The sequence below is a fragment of the Melanostigma gelatinosum genome, assembly GCF_949748355.1.
Source record: "Melanostigma gelatinosum genome assembly, chromosome: 17".
In the NCBI taxonomy this organism is placed as follows: Eukaryota; Metazoa; Chordata; class Actinopteri; order Perciformes; family Zoarcidae; genus Melanostigma; species Melanostigma gelatinosum.
In genome coordinates, this window is record NC_136650.1 from 21,212,313 (window position 1) to 21,232,721 (window position 20,409).

The 20,409-nt window shown below is 43.2% G+C and overlaps 1 protein-coding gene and 1 gene segment (V, D, J or C); both read left to right on the plus strand.

Annotated features, from left to right (window-relative positions):
- Positions 1-2,431: 2,431 nt before the first annotated feature.
- On the plus strand, positions 2,432-10,151 carry LOC306791193 (chitin synthase chs-2-like; the record flags this gene model as incomplete). The annotated part of the gene is made up of 22 exons (XM_079287829.1): positions 2,432-2,457; positions 3,046-3,181; positions 3,391-3,579; positions 3,689-4,565; positions 4,818-5,001; positions 5,200-5,295; positions 5,660-5,821; positions 5,931-6,105; positions 6,222-6,323; positions 6,439-6,580; positions 6,755-6,955; positions 7,044-7,159; positions 7,321-7,493; positions 7,621-7,796; positions 7,914-8,192; positions 8,307-8,466; positions 8,560-8,594; positions 8,715-8,779; positions 8,958-9,068; positions 9,156-9,370; positions 9,498-9,585; positions 10,014-10,151. 22 exons carry the CDS (start codon positions 2,432-2,434, stop codon positions 10,149-10,151), a joined length of 3,846 nt encoding a protein of 1,281 aa, XP_079143955.1.
- Positions 10,152-19,166: 9,015 nt separating this feature from the next.
- Positions 19,167-19,648, plus strand: LOC306791194 (Ig kappa chain V region 3315-like). The segment is given in 2 exons: positions 19,167-19,218; positions 19,326-19,648.
- Positions 19,649-20,409: the final 761 nt, after the last annotated feature.

Genomic DNA, 20,409 nt, shown 5'->3' on the forward strand with positions numbered 1-20,409 from the left:
ATAACCTTTTCATCGCACCTTTGAAAATCCAGCTCCAACCGAGCCGTCTCGGCAACTAAAACTAATGAGTATAACCTGAGAAGAAAATTAACGTAACGAATCAAGTGTAGTGACATTTTATGTGAGCTGTAGCTTTAACCCTTGCAAACTAACTAAATATAACCTGCAATAAATATCTAATCTGCATTTAAAGTAAATTTCTCAAGTGCATTCATTTGCTCAAGTAGTAAAAAGTTCCTCGTGGCAGTAAAAAGTTAAAGCCATTGTATGTCTAACAACTGAGTTCTGAAAGGTTATCCTAGAGACCGAATCCACTTAACAACCCCTTACGGTTTTAGCAAGAAGTAATCCTAGCCGTTAAAACCTAACCTGGCATTTACCAAGAGCACGGATCCATAAGAGGGAAGCTGCCATAACCGACGCGACTGGTAGGAGCGCCCGGGGTCAGGGTGGCCCCTCGACCGAGTGCACTCAGACCGGAGGAAGCAGGGTAGACGTCGGGAATAACGGCAGTTAGAAGAGCCAGGCGAGTTCCCTCGCAAGAACACCAGCTCGACAATCTTTTAATAGAGAGCTGAGTCAGTAAGTAGCCCCGTATCGGGCCAGAAGTACCCCAGGATCTAACAACTGTATGTGAGATTTCACCAAAAATGTCTTTATGTATTGATCATTTATTTCTAAAATGAAGTTTTATTGAGCCAGTTTGTCAGAAAGTGCTTTGCAGAAAACAAATGATGAATGTTCTTGTTGAGATAGTATACAACATTGTGTTTGTGAGTATGTGTGTTGTGTGCAAATGAAAGCACCCGGTCATGAAATGTCACATTATTACGGCCATTTATGAACTGAATAGTTTAGATGCACTGTACATCTTAATGTTTAAAAGACGAATGTGAAGTGGAATGAATGAAGTTTGGACAAAACAACGAAGACGTTTTTCTAAATGGTGACAAAAGTGAGAGAAATCTGGTCAGAGGTTCTGCAAATCATCACTTGAGTCCTAAATCAGGGAATCCTGAACAGAGACGCCAAAGAGATCATTTGACAAAACGGTCTGACATTCTTTTAGAGCATGAGATGCTGAATTGTGTGATCAGTTCAAAGTTTGCTTTATTGTCAATTGCACAACATCAGAAAAGCACACACAGTATACTAAATGTTTTTATTATCTTTTAATTTATTTTTGAAGTGAAGGAGAGAGAAGTGTCCATGATTCTCTGTAATATTACCTCTTCATGCAGCGATAAGTCTGCCAGAGACTGTTCTGCTTTTATTTGTTCTTGGCTCTTAATAAAGCACACTGTGAAAAAGCTGTATTTAACTTTTGGCTGTTATTGTTCCATGTGCTACACTGAGATTAAATACTGTTTGTGCAACACCAACTGTAATTCATTTTGTTTCATATTTGATATATGGAAGATCATTTTTCTTTACATGTAGATACACTGGTTTGGAAATTATTATTTTTGTTCTGCTGTGAGTGAAGAAATACTTGTTTAAATGTAAAAGGAGACTATGGCCATTTTTCAAAATTCATACATGTCTCTATGGTCTAAAACAGTCTAAAAATATCAGTCAACATGATCAAAAGTCTGAAACTTTTGCAGATGACACTGAGAGCACCCAGAGAAGTATAATTGTTACATTTTCTGTTTCACAACTGGGAACACTACACTAGAATAAAGCTAATCTGAGTATAAATAAAGAAAACAAACACACTCAACATTCGTTGTCAGCGGAGCAGCTTCACACTCGACTGGAATGACTGTAGTTGATAACGTAAAATGTGTTTAGTTTCCACATCCCCTTGTCCAGCTGCCTCAGGCTGAATATTATCTTTTATTGTTCTTTATCGAAAGACATATTTTTTATCGAAAAACCCCAGCGAAAGTTAAACACCTGCAAGTACAGGTGCACTCATCAGATAAAGTATATAAACCTTGACCAGCATAAAACATTGACCTCATGTGCACCAAAATGCATCAATAAGTATAATTCAACATAAATATATCAAGTTTAATTTACATTGTTTTCTGAAAGGGACAGTCTGCTTTTGATACTTGAAATGAACTTTGATGCTAACACTGTGACTTGAGCAAAACCTAACTGCTATTTGAACACGGTGGTATTTCTACTTTTACTTAAATACAATATCTGAGTGCTTCTTCCACCTCTGCTCCGATCACACCTCCTGTGTACAGAAACAACATGACGTCTGTAAGAGGGGCACCCATTTACTTTGCTATTCTTGTATTAATTGCTGTTCATTAGCTTTGTACTTGGCATGCTCATTTAATCACAGCTACGTAGCTGCTGAACTCACCTGTGGAGAATTTGGCGCCGCCCTCAAAGCCAATTATGAAACAAGGTGAGTTTAAATACTGACACTCAAACAGACAGTCTTCATTTACAACACCAGACGGAAGGAAGGATGGCTGATTACAAAGATATGCCCTCGTAAGTACAAATATTTTAATTTATTCAGATTTCATTTAATATGTAACTTATTTATATGTCAATAATACAATCAGAAATCTATTTCCAGTTGTTATCAATCAATGTCTATTCGATTAGAAATAATGTGAAAGTAAGCCTTTTCATGTAAGCAAGGTGAGTTAGTTGTGCTCTTATATTTGGCCAATAAATTAATAATAATAATATAACCTGCGGACTACAGACACAAATGAGCTTTCTAGCGAACTCTGGCCCATTGACATTGAGGTGGAAACTGAAATGTTGATTAATGTGCACGGCCCCTGTTAGATAAATAAAAATTATTATTTAAGCGGAAAAGGTGAAAATATTTCTTGAGTCATCAGTTTTTCCCTGTTTATCAAGCAGTATATACACATATAATCAGTTAAATATAAAGACATATAATGCAGATTTTCAACAATTATCAATTGTTTAAATTTCTTCAGAGAAATATTTTAAATAATTACAGCTGTTTATATCCTATGTTATGAATGATTTGTTTCTTATATCTGCTTACAAGTGTGTTATACACATTTGTCCCATCGATCTATCCTTGGTGTCTTTCTTCAGGAAGTCGTGGGATACCTGCCGAGAGGTTCCCGCCGTTGAAGATGAACACACGCCATGGAAGATGATCAAACTACTAAAGGTCATCTCGCTGAGTGTCGTAGCTGTGGTTGTGTTTGGATTGGCCCTCTGCAGCAAGGTTTGCTATTATTCATACATTTTGTTACGTATACATGAATTTGCATAGTTGACAGAAAGAGCTGTGGGAATATAGATTTCATTTAGGTGTTATAGGTGAAATCATAAGGATTACATTACGTGAGACACATGCATTGTTAATGGAGCAGCTCATATCACAGTGTTAATTCACCATTTCAATGATTATCACTTTTTTAAACTCTGTTCCAGGTTTCATTCCTCCTTCTCATCACCTTGTCCAACGAAGGCACAAAAACCCTCCCAGATGAGATGAGACCCGTCGCTCTGCTTTGTATCGGCTGCGCCCTCATAATTTCCAGCGTCTTTCTATTTCTCAAAAGCGTCTGGAAGGCATGCTACAAAACATCAAAGCTGCCAAATAAGTCGACGATAGCCTTGGTAAGACGAGAGTCAACAGGACATTGGGTGATGCCAAAAGCAGAGCCCAGCAGGTAACCTGGCTCTTCTTTACCGTGCTGTTTAATTTCATGATCTTCTTTTTCTTCAGGTTCTGTTCTTTGAGTTCCTGGTGGCTATGGGTGCAGCGATTCTCACTATCGTTGCAATGCCCCACTTGGACATCGTGACCAACGTGACGATACTGAACAGTGTGGCCATCCTCTCTGCGCTCCTACAGGTGATCACCCAGTGCACCGCCAAAGAAAGGAACCGCTTCCTGGTGCCCTCCATCACCGCCTTCCTCCTCATTTTGCTCGGTTACGTCCTGTTCCTCGTCTTATACATCATGAAGGATCCCACTGATATCAAGACGATCATTTGGGTGGGTCTGGCTGTTGGTGGGTCCTTCTTGATGTCTTTTAACTGGTGGGAGAACTACTTCAGACTGATCAGTGAGAATAGCAGGTCCATCTTCCTCAAAGCGCTGGTCAGAGACGTGAAAACGTGCCAGAACATGCTGCACATCCTCTCCAGCATGCTCAGGATCGCGGTGACCGCCGGTGTCCTCGGAGCCTACGTCCCTCTGGACAAAATGGACTGGGACATCGTGACCTCCATCCCGAGGCGTGAGACAAAAATTATAGCCATCATCATCGGGGTCCAGCTGATCTCCTCCGCACTCTGCCACTGGTTTTCTCTGGTGGCCTGCAAGATGCACGCCCTGCGACGATGCTTCATCCTGCCTTTGTACCTGGCCTCTCTGGCCGTCATGGTTCTCTTCGTTGTCCCTGTTATCGTTTACTATCAAGACTACAGAACAAGTCTGAACGGGACCGCAATCAGCTTCACAGGCTACTGCAATGAAGTTGTTGATGGAAGAAACCAAAGCCTGAACGGCAGCGTGTTCCCAGGTCTGGTTTTGGATGTTACACACACTCTGTGCTTCCTGGACATGGCCAAGATAACTGACATCGGCTTGCTGACAGGTAAGAATGTAAATCCTGGTACAATGCATGTTAGCAGATATAATACTCAAAAATAGGGTTATTGTAGGTCCTTGGGGCCATGACGTAGTCGACGAGAAGTATTACCAGTCATACTTGCATGGCTATTTTGTTATTTAGTGCTGCATTGTTCTGGATACACAAAAAAAACGTCATCATATGGTAGAGATCGAGGTACTTTTCAGTATCCAAAGGTGGAATTTTCATCAAATGTGTTTGTTAATCTTCCTCCAGGTTCAGCAGTGTCTTGGTGGCTCGGTCTTGTGTTGGCCACCCTCCATCTGTGGTACCTCAACGTGTCTCGTATCCAGAGGACCCAAGACCTGTTCGTCAGGAGGCTGTTTGAGAGTGCCTTTATTGAGCAGTCCCTCCTCCTCAACACCCGATTCGACATCCAGACGAAAAAAGGGAGGAAGAAGTAAGTGTGTGCAGGAGTAGTCCTCCATTTTTGGTCCGAACAAGAATCATCTAACGCATGGTTGTTGATTCTTCGAGGAGTGTTTGGAATTGGGCTGCAATTTTAGGTTGGGTAGTTAATGCTTTCAAGTTTGAGTTACATTGTCTCTTCTCCAAACAAAACCGTGTTTCTCACATTTGCAAATCTTGTCATGTTTAGGAACAAGTCATCTGATACAGCGATGCTGTATCTGTGCGGGACCATGTGGCACGAAACCTACGGTGAGATGATGAACATCATCATCTCCATATTCAGGTGAGTTTTTTTTTTTTAAATCATTGATCATCTTTCCATTCCTCTAACTCTTTTGATTCCCTGATGTGAATTAGTTGTTTGGATCTAAGGGAGTTGTGAACATAGGGTCTGCTAGAGAAAGCAAGAATCCAGTCTCTTGCTTTGCACTTCAATATTTTAACTACAAAGAGAATTTTAGCCTCGTGTTTCAGTTGAGCAAATGCTACATGACGTGGGAAGACCAAAAAAACCTAGTTGCTCAATGTGTTGCTGGATTTTATTTCCCTAAGAGTTTGCGTCCTCAGCGCAGACAGTTGTACTCTTAACGACTTCATCACAGTGGATTTGTTCACAGTTCCTATTTGTGTTTCTCTGAACACTGCAGACTGGACAAGTACAGACCAAAGATAGACCGAAAGTTCGACGATGTCACCTTTGAATCACATATCTACTTTGACGACGCATTCAAACATGTTAAAGGCAGTCTGGGGAATCACCTCAACACATATGCAGAGGACCTCGTGAGAATCCTCACAGAAGTTTATGGGTAAGAACCATGCTTAGAGATGGCCTAGTTACTGTGCAATTCAGTGTTATGCATCACAAATTTCTCCAGTACAATTTACTATCAAAGTTCTCTCATTCTGCGTCATCAGCATCTTCACGAACATCGACGACAAGTTCTTCAAACATAATCAGCAGGTCCCTGTGCAGAAGATCATAAGGACGCCGTACGGCGGTCGTCTGGTGGTCACCATGCCTCATGGGAACGTTATCATTGTTCACTTCAAGGACAAAGACCTCATCCGCCACAAGAAAAGATGGTCTCAGGTAGGAAAAGAATGTCGATACATTTACATGTGCCATTACAGCTCACATTGGGTCACGTTCACGCTCAACAACGGTTGAACACTTGAACATTAGTTTTGTTTGTTCTTATTTTCCAGGTCATGTATCTTTACTATCTTCTGGGCTGGAAACTCATGACCAAATATTACGCACGCTTGAAGAAGGGAGAGGACAAGGATGAGCTGACAGCGGAGCTTCAGGTAAGATGAGAGTAAAACGTTTGCAGATTTGTTTTCATGCGCTCCAACACGCATCCACAGTATTTCTAAATGAATCCTGAAGGTAAATCAAAACAAACTGTGCCTGTTCCTCCAGAGAGAGAAGCAAAACACCTACATCCTGGCTTTAGATGGCGACACAGACTTCCAACCGGCTGCTCTGATGCTGCTCATCGACCGTTTAAAAATGTACCCACGTGTCGGGGCAGTGTGTGGCAGGATTCACCCCACCGGATCAGGTGTGCACATTGTACAACAATTCAATTAAACTAGGAGAAGGCAGGACAAAACTAACCAAACACTTCATTAAACAGCTGTCCAATCATATCAACAAAGAGCTCTACGATCCACCACTGAAGCTGAAAGGGTTGTGAACTGTTGAGATTTACAATACCTCTGTATTTCAATTACAGGACCCACAGTGTGGTTCCAGAAGTTTGAATATGCTGTCAATCATTGGCTGCAGAAGACAGCGGAGCACGTGATCGGCTGTGTGCTCTGCAGCCCCGGTTGCTTCAGTCTGTTCAGAGCAGCGGCGCTGATGGACGACAACGTGATGAAGAGGTACGCCACCAAGTCCACGGAGGCGAGCCACTACATCCAGTATGACCAAGGTGCGGATGTTGTTTGATAGGACTTCCTGTCTCTCACTCAGTCAGTCGGTCTCCTCTCACATATGAATGCATTGTTTGTCCGCTGCAGGTGAGGACCGCTGGCTGTGTACTCTGCTGCTGAAGCAGGGGTGGAGGGTGGAGTACAACGCAGCAGCTGATGCTTACACCAATGCACCTGAGGACTTCAAAGAACTCTACAACCAGGTGAGTGCTGTAGCTGATCGGAACTGTTCCACGATTTGACGAGCTCAGATACTCAGTAACTGTATATCCGAAGCATCTATGAATATCGATCTTGTTGGTTAAAAGTTGTCATTAAACCAAAAATCACACAAGTCAGGCTGATGATTATTTGCCAACTTCAGCGTCGGCGATGGGGACCGTCCGCATTGGCCAACGTGGTGGATCTGCTCGGCTCCACCAGCATCATTTCCAAGAGAAACCCGTCCATGTCCAAACTGTTCATGTTCTACCAGCTCTTCGCCATCACCTCAGCCATTCTGGCCCCTGCCACGATCTGCCTGTTGATTGCAGGTTGGTGTTTTGTGTTTGTAGACACAATTTATTTTCAGATCAACCGATTTTTTTTAAGAATGATTATATTTTGTTCAAATAAATGCCAAAATAAAAATCTGTATGTGCTTCCTTTTGTGGTCTCCAGGTAGTTTGACATTCGTCTTAACAATAGATTCCAACGCCGCGCTGGTCCTGGCTGTGATACCTCCCGTCATCTACCTGGGTCTTTGCTTTAAACTCAAATCAGACACTCAGATAACTATTGCTGGGGTCATGAGTATCATATACGCATTCCTCATGTTGGTGGTGTCGATGTCCATTATCGGTGAGTAATATTCAAACAGGTATAACTTATAGAAACACGTGCAGCGACTTTATTTGGACTTTGTACAAACAAATGTTAGAAGAGCTGCTAACTCAACATGCCCTTATCTTTCTCCAGGCTCTATGGTGGAGGACAAAACCATCCTGACACCCAGCAGCATTTTCGTCATCGGCATGGCCTTGATTTACATCATCACTGCGATAATGCATCCTCAGGAAGTCCAACTGGTGTTCCACTGCTTTCTCTACATCCTCTGCATCCCCAGCGCCTACCTCCTGCTCACTATCTATTCCATGACCAACATGAACAACGTGTCCTGGGGTACACGGGAGTCAAAACCTACCCCTGGAGCTGCAACACCAGATCCCGTCGCCATGCAAACAAAAACCCAGAGAGGTAGATATTCCATGTTGGAACCAAAAAATAAAAAAGAGTTTACTGTGAAGTGCAACACGAGACCAGTATTATTGTTTGTGCTGACTGAACTTAAGCTGATCTTCACCCTTGCAGCCAAAAGCACCTTCCAACGGTACTTCTCGTGGTGCAAATGTTGCAAAAAATCCAACCAGCTCCCTGTCAACCGGGAGATCCTGATCACAGAGTCCCAACAGCCTGGACTCCAGCCCCAAAACACGATTGTGGGGGACGAAAGGATCCCAGAGGAACAGACGTAAGTCCTAAAGGTGGAACATCGATTGAAGTGTGATGTGCCAGTGTCACAAAGTGTGAGATGATACGAATACATGTTATGATTGTGTTACAGGCAAGCAGAGCCTTTTTTCGTCTCACCTATCCAATGTAAGTTGAAATAATTTAGCAATAATCAATCAATCGTGATATTTTCTTTTGCAAAAAGATTCCAGCTCTGTTGAAAATGCAATGCTCTCTAATACCCTCCTGTCTTGCTCTTCCGTCCAGGTTTTGTCACACAACTACAGAATATGTCCACTGACATGCAGCTGCAGGAGGACTCGCTCGACAAGGTGTGTATGTCTCGTTGTATCAGGTCAGCGTGATCAGCTGCCACTGAATCACATCGTCACAATGATGCTCACCATATTCTGTTTCACAATGCAGGCGAAAACTCTGAAGTTTTGATTCAGCGCTGCATCTAAATATGCACAAATAACAGAATAATTGATTGAAAGGGTTTCTCTGCAGGAGGAGGAGGAGTTCTTTATAGAGCTCCAGAAGAAGTACCTGGAACCTCTGCAGGACGACAAGGAGAGACAGAAAGCGATGGCCAATGACCTGCGAGAGCTGAGGAACAAGGTGTGGGGAGCTGAACACATCTACAGTAACAGGAAACCACTGTGCAAGTTACGTTGAATTAATCTGATCCTTCTCTTTTACACACAGATCAACTTTGCCTTCTTCATCATGAATGCCCTGTGGCTGGTGGCGACATTTACCATGCAGCTCTTCGGGGCCTCCTTCTCCATCAATCTCCCCAAGGTCAACTTCGATCTGGAGACCACCGGGGAAGACGTCGTAATTGATCCCATTGCCTTCATGTTCATTTTAGGATTCGCGGCATCGGTTGTGATCCAGTTCCTGACGATGTTCTACCACAGGTGACCACTTGGACGAAATTGCTTTGTTTTTCCATCAACAGGGTTTTATTTGTAATGATGTTTGCATGTTGGCCGGTCAATCTTTTTTTTCTCAATCAAAATCATTCTTTCTTGTTCGGTCATCCAGAATCTACACGCTGATCCATTATGTGGCCTTTTTGGACACCGAGCCCAGCGCGAAAAAGCCTGAACCAATATATCTGGAAGGCAAAAAGGTATTTACAACGACTGTTGTACTTTAGCTACTGCTTAGTGTTGCCTCTTTTACTCTGTGCAGTGCTAATATGAATCGCTATGTATTCTTTCTTTATTGCAAATGTACAAAGCATTAAATGAGTAATACTATGATACATCTCATTTGTATTCGTAGCATTCTTGTGTATTCTTAAAATAGATATTAATCATCACAAAGGACAACATGAGGAGGATCACTACATATAGAGCTAACAGAAAAGAACATTTCATTGTCCCACTAGTAATTATCTTTAATTAAGGATGCAAGCAGAAACTGAATGTCCAACCACACCCTCCTGCTACACACGGCAACTGTTGTGAACTAGAAGACAAAGCTTAGTCACCTGCCAGAAGTGTCCCAGGTGTGGTGCAATTTAATTGAGCTGATGTTCCTTTTATCTCCACCCAGGCCAAATCTGTAACCAGCTCCGACTCCATCGCCGACACCATCTCCGACACCATCTCCGACACCATCTCTGAGGTGGACTCTGAAATCGAAGAAAGTGACGATGAGTTCTTTGGTGATGGTGATGGGACTATGGTGTAAGCACAGATTCTGTGGCACTTTTGAGTACTTTACATTAGAATAGAAAAGAATAGAAAAGTACTTCATTCATCCCCAAGGGGAAATTATGCACTATACATTATACACTGTGTCAAGAAGAGTTGAGCCCAACAGAGCTGCCTCGAAAACATGCATACACGATCAGGGGAAGGTCAGGATATAAAAAGCATAAAGCATATACTCAGAAATCAATAGTTAAAGTGTAATCAAAAGATAAAGTGTATGATCGTTACATAACAAATGTTTAATACATAGAGTGATTTAACAAATGTAAACCTGATAATAATAATAAGTGTATCTGAGTATAGTGCAGTCTGAGTGTAGAAAGTACGGAGAAAGAGGAAGTAAGCAGGGTGTTTGCTTCAAGGGATGGGGAAATAATGATGGTTGAGAAGAAAAGACACAAAGCACAATAATGATGAAGGATGAGATCAATAATCATTTTATAAGCAAATGTGTACTAAGTAGAATGATTTAACAATTGTAATAAGTGTTTAACAAATGTCCTGTGTAACCGGAGCTGCGATAAAAGTGTTTTGTCAGGATGACTTGGCAGAAAATAGGAAAAGACTGTCGCAAGAGATGAGTCATAGAGGCATGATACAGGATGAAGCCTGGACATGTCCGGACATGTTCGAACCCAACACCCTTTCCAGAGGGTGGGGGGATGAGATCATGTATTGAACAGGAGGGGGCTGACAGCCCAAATGATGGATAAAAGAAGTGACTTGCAAACGGCAAACTGGGAATTCACGATGGGACGCCGACCGAGCCATCCATGGAGAAACACTGGACCTCGTTCGACAGCCGCGTCCGAGGACTTCGTCTCTGTTCACGGAAAGAAGACCGCCGTTCGTGGACAAAAATTGAAAGACGGAGAATCACCTCTCCCCCCTGCTCGCCTTTACCAACTGGACAACGGAGAAGACGCAGCAGCCCGAGAAAGACTTTGTACTGAGTTTTGAGGACTGTTGAACGGACTCTGCTGCAGAGCAGGAGGACCGAGGGTCTGGCCAGACCTACGCTCCTAACAACTCCAAAATAACCTTTTCATCGCACCTTTGAAAATCCAGCTCCAACCGAGCCGTCTCGGCAACTAAAACTAATGAGTATAACCCGAGAAGAAAATTAACGTAACGAATCAAGTGTAGTGACATTTTATGTGAGCTGTAGCTTTAACCCTTGCAAACTAACTAAAATATAACCTGCAATAAATATCTAATCTGCATTTAAAGTAAATTTCTCAAGTGCATTAATTTGCTCAAGTAGTAAAAAGTTCCTTGTGGCAGTAAAAAGTTAAAGCCATTGTATGTCTAACAACTGAGTTCTGAAAGGTTATCCTAGAGACCGAATCCACTTAACAACCCCTTACGGTTTTAGAAAGAAGTAATCCTAGCCGTTAAAACCTAACCTGGCATTTACCAAGAGCACGGATCCATAAGAGGGAAGCTGCCATAACCGACGCGACTGGTAGGAGCGCCCGGGGTCAGGGTGGCCCCTCGACCGAGTGCACTCAGACCGGAGGAAGCAGGGTAGACGTCGGGAGTAACGGCAGTTAGAAGAGCCAGGCGAGTTCCCTCGCAAGAACACCAGCTCGACAATCTTTTAATAGAGAGCTGAGTCAGTAAGTAGCCCCGTATCGGGCCAGAAGTACCCCAGGATCTAACACGTGGCACCCAACGTGGGGCTCGACGGAAAAGGAGTACGTTGACTCCAAGAGAAGAACCCCGGCAGCCGAGAGAGGCTGTCGTTCGTGTACGAAAAGACCTGAGGTGAGGCATTGGGTAGAAAGTAAAGCTGCCCAAGCCACGAAGAAGTCCGATGGCGAGACATCCACGCATCGAAGCTGTGTGTGGTATTTACAAGCCAGCACAGGAGAAGCCGCAGGCGACGGGGAGCATCGACCAGACTCGCCCGACCTGTAGAGGGGCCAGAGCCTGATCCCATCCCTTCCTCAACGCGCGACCAGAGGCTTTGGGAGGAAGGCGACTCGAGACAACAAAGACAAAGACAAAGTCCAAGATGCAAGTGCAGCAGAACGGACCAGATGTTCCAGGGACCGGCCGGCAGACGGAGGCGACCCAGCGGGACGAGCCAGCGGCCCTGATGAAGGAATCGCCACTGGACGGCAGCGAGGACCCGATGGCGATGAAGGCAGCCCGCAGACGACGACGACTCAGCAGGACGTGCCAGCGACATCGACCCAGGACCCGGCAGCAGACGGCAGCGAGGACCAGGAGGAGGACGACGCTGGAGCACGCAGAGCGGCATCGGGAGGACCGACGCTGGATAAAGACGACAGAGGCAACGTCCCACATCAGGTCATCCTGTACGGAAGAGGATGGACCACCTGGGACGCTGCCATCCAACAACACCTAACCGACCTACATCAAGAAGAAAGTAGGGCATCGGTTAAAGGAGAGAGCGCTAAAAGTAAAAAAGTGGCTCATCAAGACCTATGGAGAAATATAGCCGAATTACGGCTAAGCATGGAGCTCGAAGTGGTGCACCAGAAGGCCCACACGCGAGAAGAAATTCACTGGCAAGGAAACGAAGAAGTGGATCGTTTCGTCCAGATGACACAAATTGTCTTTGTTGGGATCGAGAAGTGGGAAGAATTGCCCAAAGGAAGGGTAGTCCCAGAAGAGAGCGTGGAGGAGGTGGTGCAGGCAGTGCATGGCGCACTAGGATATGCAGGCACCGTTCCAACGCAAAGGGAACTGGAAAAGCAGCGACTCTGGATTCCTGAAAAAGAAGTCTGCAGAATCCTAAAAAAACTGTGAGTTGTGTGGTCGATACAACGCAGGAAGGAGAGGACAAAGGGAGGGGAGGACTCACCAATAAGAAAAGAGGAATCCAAGGAGTAGGGCAGCTGAAGCCAGTTCTGCATTAGGAGAAAACCAGGAACTCAAGAATGGCCACCAACATACAAGATTTACCACCCTACGTCAGAGTGGCCAATGTCAAAGGGGTGGTTACCAAGAGAAGGAGCACTACGGGGCTCTGGGCAGGAAGAGCCCTGAGGAAGTTGGGTTATGCAAGAAGTGATTTCTCTCCGGAGAAAAAAGAAGTGTTGCAATGGAGAGAAATTAAGAATGACTGTGTGGTCTGCCTGCTGCCGACCACCCTAGCCGTTGCATGGCAGGGACCCGGAGACCAGAAACCACTCCGGGTCACAGGAAAAAGAAAAGAGTTTAACCGCATGCGCCATAAACCGGTGAAGGTTATGGATGCATGCATATGCGGTACATGCCGTGTGGAGAAGTTAACAAGGTTAACCTTCATCACCTAGTGGTGATCGACAGCTGGGAGCAGGCATCAGGACCGTCTTCACCAGAGGACGACGTGCTCGTCATCACTGCCCTGGCCGACGAAACCTTCCTGTGAGATTCCTACTAGATAAGGCGAGGCAGCCTGTGACCTCAAGAAGGGGATGTCAAGAAGAGTTGAGCCCAACAGAGCTGCCTCGAAAACATGCATACACGATCAGGGGAAGGTCAGGATATAAAAAGCATAAAGCATATACTCAGAAATCAATAGTTAAAGTGTAATCGAAAGATAAAGTGTATGATCGTTACATAACAAATGTTTAATACATAGAGTGATTTAACAAATGTAAACCTGATAATAATAATAAGTGTATCTGAGTATAGTGCAGTCTGAGTGTAGAAAGTACGGAGAAAGAGGAAGTAAGCAGGGTGTTTGCTTCAAGGGATGGGGAAATAATGATGGTTGAGAAGAAAAGACACAAAGCACAATAATGATGAAGGATGAGATCAATAATCATTTTATAAGCAAATGTGTACTAAGTAGAATGATTTAACAATTGTAATAAGTGTTTAACAAATGTCCTGTGTAACCGGAGCTGCGATAAAAGTGTTTTGTCAGGATGACTTGGCAGAAAATAGGAAAAGACTGTCGCAAGAGATGAGTCATAGAGGCATGATACAGGATGAAGCCTGGACATGTCCGGACATGTTCGAACCCAACACCCTTTCCAGAGGGTGGGGGGATGAGATCATGTATTGAACAGGAGGGGGCTGACAGCCCAAATGATGGATAAAAGAAGTGACTTGCAAACGGCAAACTGGGAATTCACGATGGGACGCCGACCGAGCCATCCATGGAGAAACACTGGACCTCGTTCGACAGCCGCGTCCGAGGACTTCGTCTCTGTTCACGGAAAGAAGACCGCCGTTCGTGGACAAAAATTGAAAGACGGAGAATCACCTCTCCCCCCTGCTCGCCTTTACCAACTGGACAACAGAGAAGACGCAGCAGCCCGAGAAAGACTTTGTACTGAGTTTTGAGGACTGTTGAACGGACTCTGCTGCAGAGCAGGAGGACCGAGGGTCTGGCCAGACCTTCGCTCCTAACAACTCCAAAAGAACCTTTTCATCGCACCTTTGAAAATCCAGCTCCAACCGAGCCGTCTCGGCAACTAAAACTAATGAGTATAACCTGAGAAGAAAATTAACGTAACGAATCAAGTGTAGTGACATTTTATGTGAGCTGTAGCTTTAACCCTTGCAAACTAACTAAATATAACCTGCAATAAATATCTAATCTGCATTTAAAGTAAATTTCTCAAGTGCATTCATTTGCTCAAGTAGTAAAAAGTTCCTCGTGGCAGTAAAAAGTTAAAGCCATTGTATGTCTAACAACTGAGTTCTGAAAGGTTATCCTAGAGACTGAATCCACTTAACAACCCCTTACGGTTTTAGAAAGAAGTAATCCTAGCCGTTAAAACCTAACCTGGCATTTACCAAGAGCACGGATCCATAAGAGGGAAGCTGCCATAACCGACGCGACCGGTAGGAGCGCCCGGGGTCAGGGTGGCCCCTCGACCGAGTGCACTCAGACCGGAGGAAGCAGGGTAGACGTCGGGAGTAACGGCAGTTAGAAGAGCCAGGCGAGTTCCCTCGCAAGAACACCAGCTCGACAATCTTTTAATAGAGAGCTGAGTCAGTAAGTAGCCCCGTATCGGGCCAGAAGTACCCCAGGATCTAACAACTGTATGTGAGATTTCACCAAAAATGTCTTTATGTATTGATCATTTATTTCTAAAATGAAGTTTTATTGAGCCAGTTTGTCAGAAAGTGCTTTGCAGAAAACAAATGATGAATGTTCTTGTTGAGATAGTATACAACATTGTGTTTGTGAGTATGTGTGTTGTGTGCAAATGAAAGCACCCGGTCATGAAATGTCACATTATTACGGCCATTTATGAACTGAATAGTTTAGATGCACTGTACATCTTAATGTTTAAAAGACGAATGTGAAGTGGAATGAATGAAGTTTGGACAAAACAACGAAGACGTTTTTCTAAATGGTGACAAAAGTGAGAGAAATCTGGTCAGAGGTTCTGCAAATCATCACTTGAGTCCTAAATCAGGGAATCCTGAACAGAGACGCCAAAGAGATCATTTGACAAAACGGTCTGACATTCTTTTAGAGCATGAGATGCTGAATTGTGTGATCAGTTCAAAGTTTGCTTTATTGTCAATTGCACAACATCAGAAAAGCACACACAGTATACAAAATGTTTTTATTATCTTTTAATTTATTTTTGAAGTGAAGGAGAGAGAAGTGTCGATGATTCTCTGTAATATTACCTCTTCGTGCAGCGATAAGTCTGCCAGAGACTGTTCTGCTTTTATTTGTTCTTGGCTCTTAATAAAGCACACTGTGAAAAAGCTGTATTTAACTTTTGGCTGTTATTGTTCCATGTGCTACACTGAGATTAAATACTGTTTGTGCAACACCAACTGTAATTCATTTTGTTTCATATTTGTCATATGGAAGATCATTTTCTTTACATGTAGATACACTTGTTTGGAAATTATTATTTTTGTTCTGCTGTGAGTGAATAAATACTTGTTTAAATGTAAAAGGAGACTAAGGCCATTTTTCAAAATTCATACATGTCTCTATGGTCTAAAACTGTTTAAAAATATCAGTCAACATGATCAAAAGTCTGAAACTTTTGCAGATGACACTGAGAGCACTCAGAGAAGTATAATTGTTACATTTTCTGTTTCACAACTGGGAACACTACACTAGAATAAAGCTAATCTGAGTATAAAGAAAGAAAACAAACACACTCAACATTCGTTGTCAGCGGAGCAGCTTCACACTCGACTGGAATGACTGTAGTTGATAACGTAAAATGTGTTTAGTTTCCACATCCCCTTGTCCAGCTGCCTCAGGCTGAATATTATCTTTTATTGTTTTTTATCGAAAAACCCCAGCGAAAGTTAAACACCTGCAAGTGCAGGTGCGGCGCCTGAACAGCGTTACTGTGTATGACTACGCGTGGGAAAAGACGTGTAGTCGTAATTCAAAAGAACACACAACACATATAATTACAAACCCTCACACACCCGAGTGTACTTGTTTGAGCACGAATGGGAAGTCAGAAATAGTTATGTCATGTATTGTGCCTTTTAGATGGCTTGGGTTCTCAGGTTACGATCATTTCTTTGGCTGGTTTGTATCCTCCCCAGCTTGATTTGCTTTGCCATTTGTAATTACCATTTAAAGCCCTTGCAGCCTCTTACAGTCACGATTTAACAGGTGACGTTGGTTAAGCCCCCGAGGGTTCAGGCTGTACGGCCTTAGGGGGGGACATTGAGATTGGGCCAAAATATCTGCAATAGAACGCTCAAGCACTGGACAATTTGACAGTGGGAAAGCCCTAAGGCCTCATGGACTTTGTGGAGGACTTGCCTTAAAGTCTGTGAGTCTGTGAATGTGGAGATTGGGCCATGAACCCACAAGCAGCTATCACTCATCCCTGCGCTTCCCCTCAGCTGCTCTACAAAGTGTTTCAGCATCTTTTGTTTTGTTTTACATTCCACCAGTTTGAAATTTCTCATTAGCGTCATTTTTGCAAAAACAGTTCAGATAAACCTGTTTGCACACCAAATATGATGCAGAAAAAGTTAGAAACTAAGCGGTGAACATGGTGAGGAGACAGATACGTCCCTCAGTAGCTGGTAGAGATGGAAAATAGAGCTAAAAGGGAGCGAATATTGCAACTGCATTCATCAGGTGGATACAAACACGACTCCAAATCATCTTCATAAGGTGACAATGTCCTTATTGGGTTTACAGCTTGTTGCACTGTCCATGGGACCAAAGAAAAACAATGAATGTAGGTTTAAGGTGATTCGTGGTTTGATGTTGTGTGTGATTTCGTAACCTACTCCAGATGCACAACCGCACATTTCTTTTACTGATGCACCTACAAAGGAAAGTAATGGCTTTAAATACATGGTTTAAAATGGCTTTTGTATAACAGCATTCTAAAAGTAGTGACAGGAACAATCAGCAAACCCTGTCAAGGTGATGGATATATGGACACAGGTGAGTCTTATGTGGATTATAATCTAAAGATGACCTAAAAAAAACCTGTAGATCGGCCCTGCCTCTAATTCTAAGAACAGAAAACAAACGCTTCAATTTAATTATCATCTTCCCACTAAACAAGCAGTTGGGAGTTAACTGGTGCATAGGGGTTAAAGCGCCATATTTAAAACAGGAGTGGAACGGGCATCATAGGACACACCTCGGCCTCGTGTGCACCTTCAACATGGTCTCATTCATAATTCCTATTCTTACTTTTTAAGCACGTTGATCTATTGTCCAAATTTAAGCAAACTGGGACACCAACAAGGAATGACTGATTGGGTGTATCACATATCGAAATAACTCTCAACAAAGTGACATTAAATATTAAAAGTTATTTCTGTGATGGGCTGTTGCTGCTCTCTAGTGGCATGCAGATATGTGAGCTTATGTGTGTCCATGTGTTGTTTAAGCTCCATATATCTTCAACATACAGCATGTGTGTGTGTGTGTGTGAGTATGTTTGTGAGTATGTGTGTTCAAAAAGTAAGGCCCAAAGTCAAGAAGGGCATCAAAGCAAAAAGAACTAAAGCTTTGACCAAACACAGCTGAACCAAACAAATCAAACATCTACAAAGAAAGAACAAGCTTCCATCCGAGGATCACCAATCCAAAGAAAACAATATCGTCTTTGAAGATTCTGAACTCAAGTCGCCCTACTTCCATCTCCCTGTTGGCTCCTTCCACCTCCTGAGGCCTGTCCTGAAAAAGCCATCTCTCCAAATCTTCAGGCTTTTTTTTTTTTGCTAGAGGAGCTCAGTACAAGCAAGACGTAAGTTAGTGTTACTTGCAAATTAGAGAACAATGTGACGGAATGCTAAGTTGAGCAAAAACTTGAGCAATGACCAAAATGTCCTCGGCCAAGTACCAGACCACACAGACACACAGTTCTTACTGCATTTAATTGAATACCGATATAATGTGCGAACATGATAGAGGTGCTGTAAGTTCACCCTGAGACAAACTCAGTCTCAATGGATTGAGTGGATCTTCTGTGATTACTTAAGACAGCAGCAGGAGACAGCAGGCATGCTTGTAATACGTGCAGCATACTTGTAATAACATGCTTGGACACAACTTGTTTGATCATAACATCTTTATGGTTGAAGTGTAACTGAGGAATTTAACATCACTGGATGGAAAAACGAAATTTCACTTTAGAAATGAAATTGTTCTGCTGACAGAGAGACAGAAGGGAAGAGTTACAGAGTGCAGACTGAGAGCAGTAGAGTGAAACCAGCAGCAGAGTCCCAGTGAGTCAGGTCAGGACTGGGAACACTGAGTTGATCTCCTTTAAGGAGTTTCTGTCAGATGTTCTTTCTGCTCCAGCAGTCACTCACTCACACATTGTTTCACTTCCTTGAAGAAGCCTCTCATGCATATCAGCACACAGAGAGTCATCATACAGGATGATGACCAAGTCCCTGTTGGAGTCAGTCAGAGCATTTCCATAGAGAGCCACTTTGCATCAGCAGCACCATGCTCCAGTGCTCTGGGAGAGTTTATAGTCCTGAGAGTTGAACACTGGATGACTGACAGCTGTCCTTCATCACAGCAGAAGACACAGAAATCCTCCTCATCACAAACATGACTTTGATCTGCGTCCTCATCTGGACTCTCCTCTGCTGCTGCTTCACAGGTAAAGTCCAGAGAATCAAAGTCCTCTCCTCCATCAACATCCGTCCCTCTGAAATGAAGCCGACTAAACCGTGACGCTGCTTTATGTGTTTGTCTCTGTGTCCTCAGAGTCCAGAGGCCAGGTCACAGTGACTCAGCCTGGAGCAGTGAGCTCTGCTGTGGGAGGCTCCGTGTCCATCACATGTAGGACCAGTCAGGATGTTCATGGCTCTAACCGCTTAGCCTGGTACCAACAGAGAGATGGAGAAACTCCTAAACTGCTCATCTATTATGCTAGCACTCGACAATCAGGGATTGCAGGTCGTTTTACAGGCAGTGGATCAAACTCTGACTTCACTCTGACCATCAGTGGAGTCCAGACTGAAGATGCAGCAGTTTACTACTGTCAGAGTTTTCATGATATCAGCAGTCAGTATGTGTTCACACAGTGAAAAAGCGTCGTACAAAAACCTCCCTCAGTCAGAATGAACAGAAACTGAACTGACTGCTGCAGCTGGAAGCTACTGCAGAGACTGATACACTTCACTGAACACACACACACACACACACACACACACACACACATGATGTACATTTTCATCAAGAGGATTCAGTATTTCACTATTGTTCCTGGAACCATTAATGAACATTTATCACAAGAAGTTAAATGACATAAAATAATCTTGTTGTTCATCAAATCACTCTTTCCACCACATATTTTCATCATCCATTCATATCCTGTCATAGTCACATGTTCTCATCTGATTTACCAAAGAACCAAGAAAAGCCAACCTGAAGACATTAATGTTTTCTTCCTACATCTGCATGTGTATAAAACGTATGCAAAGACACAATTACTCTCACATGAAACTCAGAAACCCAACAAATACATTGATATTAATATCCATTCTTCACCTTGAAAACATCAACTCAATGTCTTCTCAACGTCCATCCACCAACTGCTGTTGAGCCTTGAGTCACATCCTCAGCAGACGGAGAAGTACAGATACCCAAAAAACTACTGAAGTACAGTAACAAAGTATTTCTACTTCGTTACTGTGCACCACTGCTTTGTGATATACATAAAATATCTGATTTTCCTTAAACTATTTCAGATTCAGCTTTGATACAAAAAATACAATTCCATTCAGCGTGATGAAGCAAATTCAAGTCATACAATATTTAAGGAATCTAGAATAAAGAATGGATTTAA